This window comes from Salmo trutta, chromosome 19 (assembly GCF_901001165.1).
Source record: "Salmo trutta chromosome 19, fSalTru1.1, whole genome shotgun sequence".
Classification (NCBI taxonomy): Eukaryota; Metazoa; Chordata; class Actinopteri; order Salmoniformes; family Salmonidae; genus Salmo; species Salmo trutta.
The window spans coordinates 47,730,537-47,742,796 of record NC_042975.1 but is presented as its reverse complement, the minus strand read 5'-3'; the positions used below and the strand labels follow the sequence as shown (position 1 = coordinate 47,742,796).

The window sequence follows — 12,260 nt, the reverse complement described above, 5'->3', positions numbered from 1 at the left end:
TACATCAAAACAACATAGATGAGTAAAAGTAACTTATCTTTGGCGTTCCCCTTTAAGGCAAACAAGAAGTCATGTCCAGTAAATGGACAGACAAGTCAGAGTAAACAAAGGTAGTCATTTCCCAAAACTCATCCAGTGAGTAATGATTGAATAACAATTTGCATTTGCGGAGCGCTTTTTTTCTTCTCAGACGCAGCGTAAGACCCCAATCCCCACCAATAGGCCTACCAGTACGTGTCTATCGGATCAATAATCCCACTGTTCCACAGGAAATGGCAGTTACATTTGACAGTTTTTACAGTTTAGCAGACACTCTTATCCAGAGCAACTTACAGTAGTGAATACATACATTTCATTTCATGCATTTTTTTTTTTTTGTACTGGCCCCCTGTGGGAATCAAACCCACAACCCTCACGTTGCAAACACCATGCTCTACCAACTGAGCAACAGGGAAGACTAGTTACAGCCCCAAACAACAAAACATGTGTTACTGTCTCAATACTTTCGGAGCCCCCTGTATATCAGATGTTTCTTTGTTTTGGAACATGGTCATTGCATTACTTTTTAAGTGTTTTTGTCACAGGCCAGTTCACTCTGTGAACCATCTCCATCTTGATTAATAGGTATCAACATATACAGTACCTACCAGTAAGATGCCAGTAAATATGGAGAGTTTGCCAGCTAGAAAATTATATTTTCAATAATGCAGAATTAGCCAAAATAATATATCTTTCATGGGAAATGACATGCTGTAAATACACACAGATTCTTGGGACTTTGTCTTGAAAACTGTAGCCTATCTGCCACGTAGGCCTACTGTGAGATGTGTGATGTTATTTACTGCTTTACCTGGAACACCACACGTCAGTCCCCACTGGAAAAAATAAAGCTATGCTATACTATTTTATTCTATTCTATCACAACATTATGAGCAGAGGTGGAAAAAGTGTTCAATTGTCATACTTGAGTAAAAGTAAAGATACCTTAATATAAAATGACTCAAGTAAAAGTGAAAGTAACCCAGTAAAATGCTACTTGAGTAAAAGTATCAGATTTTAAATGTACTTAAGTACAGTGGTGGAAAAAGTACTCAATTGTCATACTTGAGTAAAAGTACAAAGTAAAAGTAAATGCTACACATCAAATTCCTTATATTTAGCAAACCAGACGGCACAATTTCCTTTTTTATTCATTTTTTTTGACAGCCAGGGGCACACTCCAACACTCAGACGAAACATACAAAGGAAGCATATATATTTAGTGAGTCCAACAGATCAGAGGCAGTAAGGATGACCAGGGACGTTCTCTTGATAAGTGTGCAAATTGAACCTTTTTCCTTTACTTTTAAGCATTCAAATTGTAACGAGTACTTTTGGGTGTCAGGGAAAACGTATGGAGTAAAAAGTACCGAATTTCCTTTAGGAATGTAGTGAAGTAAAAGTAGTCAAAATATAAATAGTAAAGTAAAGTACAGATACTCCCAAAAATTACTTAAGTAAAAATACTTTAAAGTACTACTTAAGTACTTTACACCACTGATTATGAGAGCTTGGGACTATAAGGTTCTATCAAAATGTTGTTATTGACATAGTTCTGTTCAATGCTCTCTACCTGTATAGTACTCTAAACACCCCAATTCATGTTGTTAAGTTCAACAGAATCAGTAGAAAGGCCTCTTTAGTGTCCTGAGTTTTCATAACTGTGACCTTAATTGTCTACCGTCTATAAGCTGTTAGTGTCTTAACAACCTTTCCACAGGTGCATGTTCATTAATTGTTTATGGTTCATTGAACAAGCATGGGAAACAGTGTTTAAACCCTTTACATTGAGGATCTGTGAAGTTATTTGGATTTTTACAAATGATCTTTGAAAGACAAGGTCCTGAAAAAGGGACGTTTCTTTTTTTGCTGAGTTTATATTGGTCTTTCTATAAATAATGGGGCCAATGTGAGACTCTGGGATAAGAATAAAAAAATGGTTTGAAACAAAAATAATGTTTATGCAGTTCCACATGTGTACTTCGAGGAATATATGCAAATTGGCCCATAACTCCGCCTATAAAGCAACATAGGCCTAGGACCAGTGTTCCCTCTCTTTTTTTTTAGGAACTGAGCAAATTTCAGGTCTGCTGAGGGCAAACTTGAACTTTGGGAAAATTCTGTGCAACTTCCAGCATGCGTTTACTGTGAACAGAGACTGTACCCGCTTTAAGTTACAGTTTTAACAGTGGCCATGTAGGGCTTGACATTAACCTGTTTATCCACCTGTCCTTCAGACAAGGAGGTGACTGAAAATGTTGTGTTGTTTGATGCAAGAAACCACTTTACAAAATAAAATGCATTATTATTCCCATACCATTATTACAGAGAATCAGACAAATTATGCTACCCTCTGCCTATTGGTTACTTGGCTTATTCAAGCCTATCTCAAAATACAACATTGCCCCTTTAAGACAAAAAAACCCTCTTTACCAGACTTGCTTTTCAAAGATGTCTAGAAATGTACACGTTTTGTGATTTTGCAGGAAACAATCACTCCCCTATTTCTGACTACAAATAATCTATAACTGGGCTAATAACTCCCTAACTAGCAAAGTATATGAACAAAATGTGTACAGGTGGCTACATGCAGCTCTCCCTTTGATCTCAAAACAAGGGCACATCTACTCAGAACCGCTCATGCTGTAAACACAGTCCAGTTAAAAGTAAATGGCACAGATCCATACATGGCTGTGTTTATGCCGCACCGGTCTGTGTAGAGTACGGGCTGAGTAGTATGTGTCAATGCAATAGAATCCTACTCCGATGCGTCCTGCCTACAACAAAATCTCTTGCATAGTTCATTTTGTTTTGGTTTGTTGCATTGAAAGTGGCTAATAGTGTGTTGATTCGATCACAGTTGCCACAGTAAAGGGAAGCGTTGATAGTGTTAACAGGGAAAACACTAGAACAGTGGTCCCCAACCTTTTCTGAGTCAAGATCACTTTCTGAATCAAAATGCAAGCCGAGATCTACCGCTCAGATTTAGCTTTTTACATGACTTAAAAAACGTAAGCCTGTGCAACATTAACCAATTAAAAACAGTACTGTAGCAATGAGGTTTGTGCAGTAAGCTATAGGCCCAATACATTATCAACACATATTGGCTTTGCTTGAATTGCCCTGCCAAATGCATTGTTGTTCAGGACATTTAAAAAAATTATATTTCAACATTTGAGGTAGGCTATATGATCACACCGGTTATAGATCATTTGTGAGGCACAGCTGAGTGAGCATGCATTTAAATAATTAGCTTTTTTATTTTACTGGGCTTATGGTGCCTGCATCTGATGGTCAGTCTCAGCGGAGGGAGAGAGCAGCCTTTCAACAGCCTTCCGCTCTCCCTTTCCTCCACTGACGCTGACCAAAAAGGGACACTGACCAAAAAATCACATAGTTTTCCAGCTGATGGCACCGCATTATTTCTGCCTCATGCTCAAATTCATGTTGTTACTCCAATGAACAGAGAAAGTTAAATATTCCTCTATATTAAAAAAGTCCCAAGCTGCTAATAATAACAAGGCAAGCCAATAGATACACTTTCCTACTCATTCATTACTGCTGCAGTGCTTGTTGTAGCGCTGACTAGAAATAGTAAGAACGCTCATTTTATGGCTTATAAAAGTGTTGAATAAAAAGTGGAAGGAGGAAGGCGGTCCTTCGTGGGCAAAAACATTTTTGTCATCAAAGTGTGGCATTCTCTGGATTTATGGTGCTTTCAAGACAACTGGGAACTTGAAGAAGAAAAAAAGGTCAAATTATGATGATGTCAGTGATCTTCAGGTCATAGCTCTAGAAAGAGGCCCGAGTTCCGAATTTACAATTCCGAGTTGGATGAAAGTTCAAAACGTATTTTCCCAGTCGTACCTCATTTTCCCCGAGTTCCCAGTTGTCTTGAACTCACTAAAGTCAGATTTTGCAGTTCCAGGTTAACAGTTGTTTTGAGCGCGGCACAAATTATGCTTCATTGACAGCATGGCCAATGTTGAATGTTTATCATTTTAAACTAGTAAAAGAGACCCTTAATCACAGCCACTCCACTGAATAGCAGGCTAACGAGTGCTTTGCAATGCTTGCAGTTAGCCACTGATTCCTTCCAAACCACTCATTGTTGAATTTGTGATTTACAACTTGTTGTATAATGTTTATGTCCAATGGCCAATGAGCACCGATATGTTTTATCTATAATTTCTCTTCATTATTTCTCTTCATATGACAAGGATTAAAAATGATTTGCCAGTAGATTGTTGACTGCTAGGTAAGGTTTTGAAAGTATGATGTTGACATGATCAGTCCAATCAAAGCTACTGTAGATATAATGTGATTTGAAGTAATTTTATCTGTGGCCAATGACCTTGAGCCTTCTTGGATGAGCACTTCTAATGTAACTCTATTGCAGCACCCAAGGGGCTGGAATTTTCTAACTCTACCCTTAGACTTGGCAGTGAAGTAGTGTTCCCATGAGTGACAGAACACTGAGCCAATCACAGCTCTGCTGGCTTGCCCCACCACCACAGAAAGAACTGAGCTAGGCTGAAACACATGCCTTACAAAAGAAAACAAAAGACCATGTTTGTATGCGGCTTTATTAACTCAATTATATTGTAGCGATCCGCACAGACAGCTGTGTGTTATGTGTTAGGCTATTAGTTGGTTGTGTTGTACTTACCAGTACCCAGTGTTCGCGAGGTCTGACATGCCAATCAACCTGCTATCTGCCAATCACAGGAATGCCTGGAATGTTCTGATGCAGGGCATCCTGGCAGTGGCGTGGAGGAGGGTTGGGCAGGGGGATGGAGCACAAATGACTGAATGGATGACATACTTACTGACTGAAGGATGAATTAAATGATCAAATATGTTGGAATGATGAGTTGCGTGCATCATGCATGCTCTGCACTTTATTTGGCTAGTAAGCAAATAGGCCTAGATTAGAGTAGAATGATTCTATGACTGCATTTCTCCAGAAGGGAATGTTCTGAAGCTGAGGGGTGCTTTTCCGAAGGCGCATGGTGCTGTGGTGCTGCATGGAGATCACAAGCTCTTCAACTGGGCAGCAGTGTCATGATGGAGGGAATAGCCTATATGGATATTACCTAAGACCACTGCAACAGAGTTATTGTAAAGTGTGGGAATAAGCTTATGCCAGACGTAGCCTCTGTTTAACCTCTCCCTTGTTCATTTCAAAGTCCATATGTTCATGACCCGATTCATGTGAATCATGTCAAAACATTTAAAATTCATATTAAGCCTTCTTACAGAATATGCTTTGGTAAGAGTTTGAGTGATGAAATAAATAAATCTATATTTTGAGTGGCAAAGACTCCCGTGGTCATACATAATTCATAGACTAATAATAGATGTCTGGTGAATCTATGTTTCATTATTTCTGGTATATACTACTGGTTATGATTGCAGACAGAGCCCAGATAATGGTATGGTGCAATATTGAATTAGTCATATTTTGATAAGGTGCATACATGGGGATGTCCATGTCACCCATATGCCCATGCTGTAGATACACCTAGCGGACTGAAACTTCACTGTTGTAGGCATAATACAGCTAGTGCTATCTAGACTTGCACTGGAAAACAAATCCATTACATTAGCTACCTAAATATGTCAACTCAACTGAGTAATAGAGAATGGAGACTTTTAACTTGAAAACGTGCAGGATACCTCTTTCCAGTTTTACTGACTTCCGGTTTCTATACTGTGTTATGCTTGTTCTCGTAACACTCCTCACAGGCCGCTTGGTGTACGTTTCTTTTGTTGGTGAGATGAAACTGCCAAAACTCTGAAAGGTATTATTGTATGTCAGAAATGCAACATAAGACTTGTTCAAGCCTGAAATGTTGGTCAGTAATCGTAATTGTATGTTCACAGTTTAAATTTCACATTTACGTTTCATGTTTCACAGATGGCTTTTCTTACGATTCTAACAATTTACATATGGATTTTCTTACGATCCTTACGATACGTATGTTCAACCTTTTGGCAGGTATCTGGATCCATATATGTGCCTCACCCTAAAATGTGGTCCCTTTCCCCCTCATAACTTAGCCTACTGTTCTGATTTGGTGATGCATATGTAGCCTGTTTTATATAAACGTGATCAACAAATTTTGTAAGACTCATTGCCTGCGTATATGCCTCCTTTATTTATCCTATGGTTCTGACTTGGTGTACAGGGAGAATACTGTAAGAACGGCCCATGTTCTGAATTCTATTGCTGTACATTTCAAAAGTGCTGAACAAATAGTTATATTGACTAGCTCGCTCATTAATTACAGATTGCTTCTTATCCGCTCGTCGTCCCTTTATGCCATAGTTTGTACATCTCAACTGTCAGTAGAAACTTTCGCTGCCAGACAAGGCTCTGCTGATAGCCATGTTTCACGCATGGCTTTTCTTATGATCCTAACATTTAACATATGGATTTTCTTACAATCCTAACAATATGTACGTTCAACCTTTTGGCAGGTATCTGGCTCCATAGCCCCTGGCTATCAATACATTTAACAAACAAGAAAATTGTGCCCTCTGGTTTGCTTAATATAAGGAATTTGAAATGAATTTGAAATGATTTATACTCTTACTTTTTCTTTTGATACTTAAGTATATTTTAGCAATTACATGTACTTTTGATACTTAAGTATATTTAAAACCAAATAATTTTAGACTTTTACTCAAGTAATATTTTACTGAGTGACTCACTTTTACTTTAGTCATTTTCTATTAAGGTATGTTTACTTTTACTCAAGTATGACAATTGGGCACTTCCACCCATGAACAAACTGTGCACAGCCAATAGGCGCTCTCAAAATTGGCGCTCAAGGATGTCTTTCAAGGATTCGCGCAAAATTTTGAAAAGCGTTCACTTCATTCAGCGCGTTGTCAGCATCGCAAAGACAATACCAGCTACTAAACAATTCGACTCTAACTGGTGAGTTTAATGTTTAACATACGTTGTTTTTATTATTTTGTTGGCATTTCTTTTCATTTGGCTGTGTGTTTTTTGCACGGTGATATAAACCCATGCACCGTGAAGAACAGCTCAAATCGCCTTCAGGCGCCAAACTATAGGGTGCTTCTTTATTCGCCGAGAATTTGTTTGTGATCTAGAAATGGAGAAGAATTGTGCTTTATTTGTCCAATGTTAATAGTGCCGCATCGGGGCACTTCTTCTCTGACCGTCTAGTTTATGTCTTCACTCAGCTACTACTGCCCTGTTGCTTGAGTTTTGAATAAGATGCTGTATTGTTGAATGTGTTACATGTTTTTAACTGTATGAGAATAAATCAAATGAATAGCCCGCAAAAACAATGCAGACAAGCCAACAAAAATCATTTCAATTGGTCTGTACATAAAAGAGCGACATGCGCAGCGTATAGCTAGCTACTGTCGTTACGTTGTTGTAAGTGTACGAGTCATACCCTCTACGTGCTGTTCTACGAGGAGCCACCGTGGTGCGGACACCAAGGATTTAATTCAATATAATTCGATATTTTCGATTTGAAGCATACGAGGTGGTGAGTGTGAGTCGACAGGTGTGGGCTACCCTAAGATTTTATAGTCCATCGGGAAGGATCTCATTTCTGATCAGATCTAGAGCGTTATAATTAAGGCTGTATAGGCTATGACCTGAAGTTAATGCCAATAGTATAATAAACCGGTATTAGCCGAAGTAATGGAACACGTTTTTCTCCATGTCAGTAATAAAACAGTTCATTTTGAGATGTTGTATAGGTCTAACATCCTGTATAATAATACTCATTTCATCTCAAAGTTCTGTCGTTGAATACTTCGTTTCAGAAGCCACGTGGAAAGCCTTTCTTCTTTCAACCACATGGTTCATTCAGAAAGTAGCCTTGTCTAACCTGAGATACCAGCTTCTGAACATGGCAGAAAACAAGGAAATGATGTTGTAGAAATGATGGTGGGAGGGGACTTTTAGAACATGCTGAAATCACCAAGAGCAAAAATATGATGTTATTTCTTGTCAAATACGACTGATTAAGAATAAAAATCGGGGGGGATTTGCTGTGGTTATTTTCAACACACCGGTATGTAAAAGAGTGACACGTTCTGAAGCTATCCTCTGTCCCGTGTTTGTGTACAGACTCAAGAGTATCAGGATGACTACCCAGAAGAATGCCCCTGTGGACCGGTGAGTTTAGTCACTTTTCATTGGTTGAATCATCCGAGGCAAAAACCTTGTAGGGAGCAGCTTTCATGTGCTTCTTCATTTAGTCACCATATAACAACACAGGGTGAGACCCAGATGCAGACACAGGAGGCAGATGGTTTGAGTCTCTGATATTTATTATAATACAAGGGGCAGCCAATCGGCAGGTCGAGGACAGGCAGAAAAGGTCGGAACCGGGAGGGATAGAAAACAGACTAGGGCTGGTAGGACAGGCAGGCAGAAAAGGTCAGGGCAGGCAGAAAAGGTCGGAACCGGGAGGGATAGAAAACAGACTAGGGCTGGTAGGCTTGACGAGACAAGATGAACTGGCAACAGACAAACAGAGAACACAGGTATAAATGCACTGGGGATAATGGGGAAGATGGGCGACACCTGGAGGGGGGTGGAGACATGCACAAAGATAGTTGAAACAGATCAGGGTGTGACATACCATATTGTTCATCTGAGCATTGGTCCATGGGAATCAGATAAGAAATTACATGATATCAGTAATTACTCAGTAAAAAACAAGAAAATACTTGTTTATTTGGGATACATTAAGCATCACTAGGCACCATAGAAAATACCCATTCGTACTACATACATTCCTATGAAATACAAAGTAAATACCAGTGGAAACAGTAACCTACCTTAAAACGCAGTGCTACCAGCGGATGTAGGAGTGGTTGCTATGTGAGATGTGAGTGATGTCTTCTCTCCCCTAACAGAGGCAGTGGTGTGGCCGTCATCATCTTTATCCTGGGACTGGGGACACTGCTGCCATGGAACTTCTTCATCACCGCCACTGAGGTACCACACAGCTCCTCTACCTCATCACAACCACACACACACACACAAACAAACGCTGAGGAACCACAAACAAACATTTTAACTGAATATTACACTTTCAGGCAAACGTACAGTCTATTATTAGTTTGCCGTATGATAAGAGTAGGGGGCTTCAGCTAATATCACCTCTGTTCTCCCATTGTTTTCTGCTGAAGTATTTCGACGACCGCCTCAAAGGGACCCCGTCAAGTTACGGAACGACCCCAGTTACTAATGGAACGACCCCAGTTACTAATGGAACGACCCCAGTTACTAATGGAACGACCCCAGTTACTAAAGACTACGAATTTGCCAGCTTTATGACCCTTCTATCCCAGCTGCCCCTGCTCCTCTTCACCCTGGCCAACTCTTTCCTGTATCAGTGGTGAGCGACATGCTACATGGTTCTGTGCGTGTTTGATTACACACCTCTCCTTTTGAATGGGAGGTCTAGTTTAGTGAAGTGGTCTAACCCAACCTTCTTTTTCCCTGTGTGGCGTTAGTATCAGAGAGAAGGTCCGGATTGCTGTCAGTCTGGTCTCCATCCTCTTCCTCTTCCTCCTCACGGCCATTATGGTCAAGGTGCCCATGCAGCCCGACAGCTTCTTCTCCGTTACCATGGCAACTATCTGGCTCATCAACTGTGAGTTGGTTCCCACCTGCCCTCGTGTGTCTATGGATCACGTATTATATCGTTCAGAATCAGAAGTAGCACCATCATTGTTTTGGCTATTTGTCTGCAGAAAATGTGTTCCAATCAGAATTTTATGTGGAAATACTCACACACATCCCCTCTTCCTCCCCTTCTCTAGCTTTTGGAGCTGTGCTCCAGGGCAGTCTGTTTGGGCTGGTAGGAATGCTCCCCCCGAAGTACAGCACATTGTTTATGAGTGGTCAGGGACTGGCAGGGATCTTCGCTTCCCTGGCCAGTCTGCTCTCTATCCTCAGTGAGTACTGCACTTCCCTACCCACAGCATATCACCTCACTACACACACCGACAACGAACACAATGACACACCCAAGCACACTCAATCAACATGACCTCCTCCTTAATGTAGTAACAGGCTCACTAAAACAGGTCTTTTGCTAATGGCATTTGCTCACAATGTTACGCAAAATGCCGTACTTCTGTTTGCAAGTAAGGCACTGGGTTTGCAAACAGTAAGCTTATAGGGGCATGGGCACAGTTGTTTGAGGCTGACCGTAATCAACACTGAACAGGCTTAAGACACACAATCTGGCTTTAGCATAACTGGAAGAGCAGGCTCAAACTGTGGTAAACACGTGTGTTATGCTTCAGCTCCACTCAACTGAATAACTGGTCACCACATCCTGTTTGGTGGGAAACATCTCAGCTCCGCCTGCCAGGATAGATTTGACTCTGTTTTTACGTCAACTTGCCTTTTCACTCTTATTTAGTACTGAGTTTCTCTTTCTCTCTGTGTAGGTAAAACAGACAAGGCCAGCGCTGCTCTTGGGTACTTCGTAACTCCCTGTGTGGCCACTCTGCTCACTTTGCTCAGCTACTTACTACTGCCACACCTGGTGAGTGGCTACACCGATCATGACAAGAGAGCGATAGTAAGTTCCACTACGGTTGCTTAGGACATTACAGAGGAATGTACTCATGAGATTTGGTGTTGGGTTCTAGGAGTTTGCCCGGTTTTACTTTGAGAAGAGTAAAAGTCACCATGACCAACTGACGACCGCAAACGAGCCCCTCGAATGTGCAGGTAGGTTTGTGGAACATTATATTCCATCCTTAACTAATAACAAATACATTATACCATATCCAAGAGCTATTATTACTAATAGGTAATTCACTTATGTGCAGGGATTTTCCTTAATATGTTTGTTTGTTTTCAGCTATGTCTTCAAAACGATATAATGCTTGAACCAATTGTCAGTCTTTATCACGGTCAAATCAGTGCAGTTGCCTGAGTCCTGACGATATTTTTCTCCTATTCTTCTCAAAGTCAAAGAAAAAGAAGCTTTGGCCAATGGTGACCTGAAAGGCTACAACAATGAACCCATAATATCAAATGGTGATTTTGAGGCCAGTAGGACCAAAGAAGCCCTGTTAATGAGGAAACAGACGGACAGTCACACCAGGTCATCTGTCCTGACAGTCTTCAAAAAGGTGCCTTGTTCCGTATCCCACTGTCATTCCAATCTCAACATTTTTTTTTAATCACCATTTTCTCAAACATTTCTCTCACACTTTGTTACTGTTGTACAGATTTGGGTGATGGCCCTCTGTGTGACGTGTGTGCTGGCTGTTACACTGTCGGTTTTCCCCGCTGTCACAGTAAAAGTGAAGAGTGTGTATGGAAACAAGGAGTGGGGTGAGCAAACAGTTGGGAGAATAACACATAACTGCCTAGTATTATAATGTCCAGTTGTGGTTGGACATCTGCCTCACACCTGTTTCTTTCAGACCGATACTTTCTCTGCGTCTGCTGCTTCATCGTCTTTAACGCCATGGACCTGATTGGCCGCAGTGTCACCTCTATGGTTCAGTGGGTGAGTCTGACATTTCTGCCCTCTTTCTGTCTGTCTTGACTAGCAATAACCGCATTCAATTGCTGCTCCAATGCCTCAGAGTATGTTTCTTTGTCTAATAGTGTCTCTCTGTCTTTATCCGTCCACAGCCCTCAAAGAGAAGCGGTCTGTTCCCTGTGCTCGTGGTGTCCCGTGTGGTCTTCATCCCTCTCATCATGCTGTGTAACACTGACAACCGCCAGTACCTGCCAGTCCTGTTCTCCCATGACGTTGCCTTCGTTGCCATCATGACATTATTCGCCGTGTCCAATGGATACTTAATCTGTCTCTGCATGTCCTACGCACCTCGGTGAGTCACAGAATTGATATCTTCCCGGAATCTATTCCAACAGTTTTGTCAAATTGTTCCATTAACTGTTTTTGTTGTTGTTGTTTTGTTTAATTTAACATGTTATTACACTGTAGTAACAATCTGTACGGTTTTTAACGTGTTCCCCAGGACCTGAGCTGTCCTCCTGATCCCTGTTCTCTTTCCCAGGTTGGTGAGGTCTAAAGACTGCGAGACAGCTGGGGCCTTGATGACCTTCTTCCTGGCTCTGGGTCTGTCTCTAGGCGCAGCCCTCTCCTTCCTGCTGAGGAACCTGCTCTAGAGAACACTACCTTCCACACACCACTCCAACCAAACACTCTTAGAAAAAAAAA

The 12,260-nt window shown here is 41.0% G+C and overlaps 1 protein-coding gene and 2 long non-coding RNA genes across 5 annotated transcripts; 1 reads left to right on the top strand and 2 right to left on the bottom strand.

Annotated features, from left to right (window-relative positions):
• The first annotated feature begins 6,879 nt into the window (after nt 1–6,879).
• Nucleotides 6,880–12,260, top strand: LOC115154831 (equilibrative nucleoside transporter 2). Of its 3 annotated transcripts, none has more exons than XM_029701474.1 (13): nt 6,880–6,985; nt 8,162–8,209; nt 8,956–9,037; nt 9,232–9,440; nt 9,559–9,698; nt 9,868–10,002; nt 10,504–10,601; nt 10,708–10,789; nt 11,033–11,196; nt 11,296–11,401; nt 11,494–11,579; nt 11,708–11,907; nt 12,097–12,260. In XM_029701474.1, the coding sequence occupies exons 2-13, from the start codon at nt 8,178–8,180 to the stop codon at nt 12,206–12,208; spliced, it is 1,446 nt and encodes a 481-aa protein (XP_029557334.1). In that variant the 5' UTR covers nt 6,880–6,985; nt 8,162–8,177; the 3' UTR covers nt 12,209–12,260. The 3 variants fall into 3 exon arrangements, with proteins under 3 accessions (XP_029557334.1, XP_029557335.1, XP_029557337.1); XM_029701475.1 differs by lacking the exon at nt 6,880–6,985 and adding an exon at nt 7,470–7,571; XM_029701477.1 differs by lacking the exon at nt 6,880–6,985 and adding an exon at nt 7,479–7,577.
• LOC115154832 (uncharacterized) lies at nt 8,347–8,972 on the bottom strand. Its single transcript, XR_003867953.1, has 2 exons — nt 8,878–8,972; nt 8,347–8,553 (listed from the first exon to the last, which is right to left on the bottom strand). It is a non-coding gene; the product is annotated as an uncharacterized LOC115154832 (long non-coding RNA).
• LOC115154833 (uncharacterized) lies at nt 9,544–9,922 on the bottom strand. Its single transcript, XR_003867954.1, has 2 exons — nt 9,839–9,922; nt 9,544–9,728 (listed from the first exon to the last, which is right to left on the bottom strand). It is a non-coding gene; the product is annotated as an uncharacterized LOC115154833 (long non-coding RNA).

Excerpts from the sequence above, each read along its gene's own strand:
- LOC115154831 (XM_029701474.1), top strand. The coding sequence starts at position 8,178 with ATGACTACCCAGAAGAATGCCCCTGTGGACCG. Across the intron at positions 9,441-9,558 it reads AACTCTTTCCTGTATCAGTG|TATCAGAGAGAAGGTCCGGA; the intron begins GTGAGCGACATG and ends GTGTGGCGTTAG. Across the intron at positions 11,197-11,295 it reads TCCTGACAGTCTTCAAAAAG|ATTTGGGTGATGGCCCTCTG; the intron begins GTGCCTTGTTCC and ends ACTGTTGTACAG.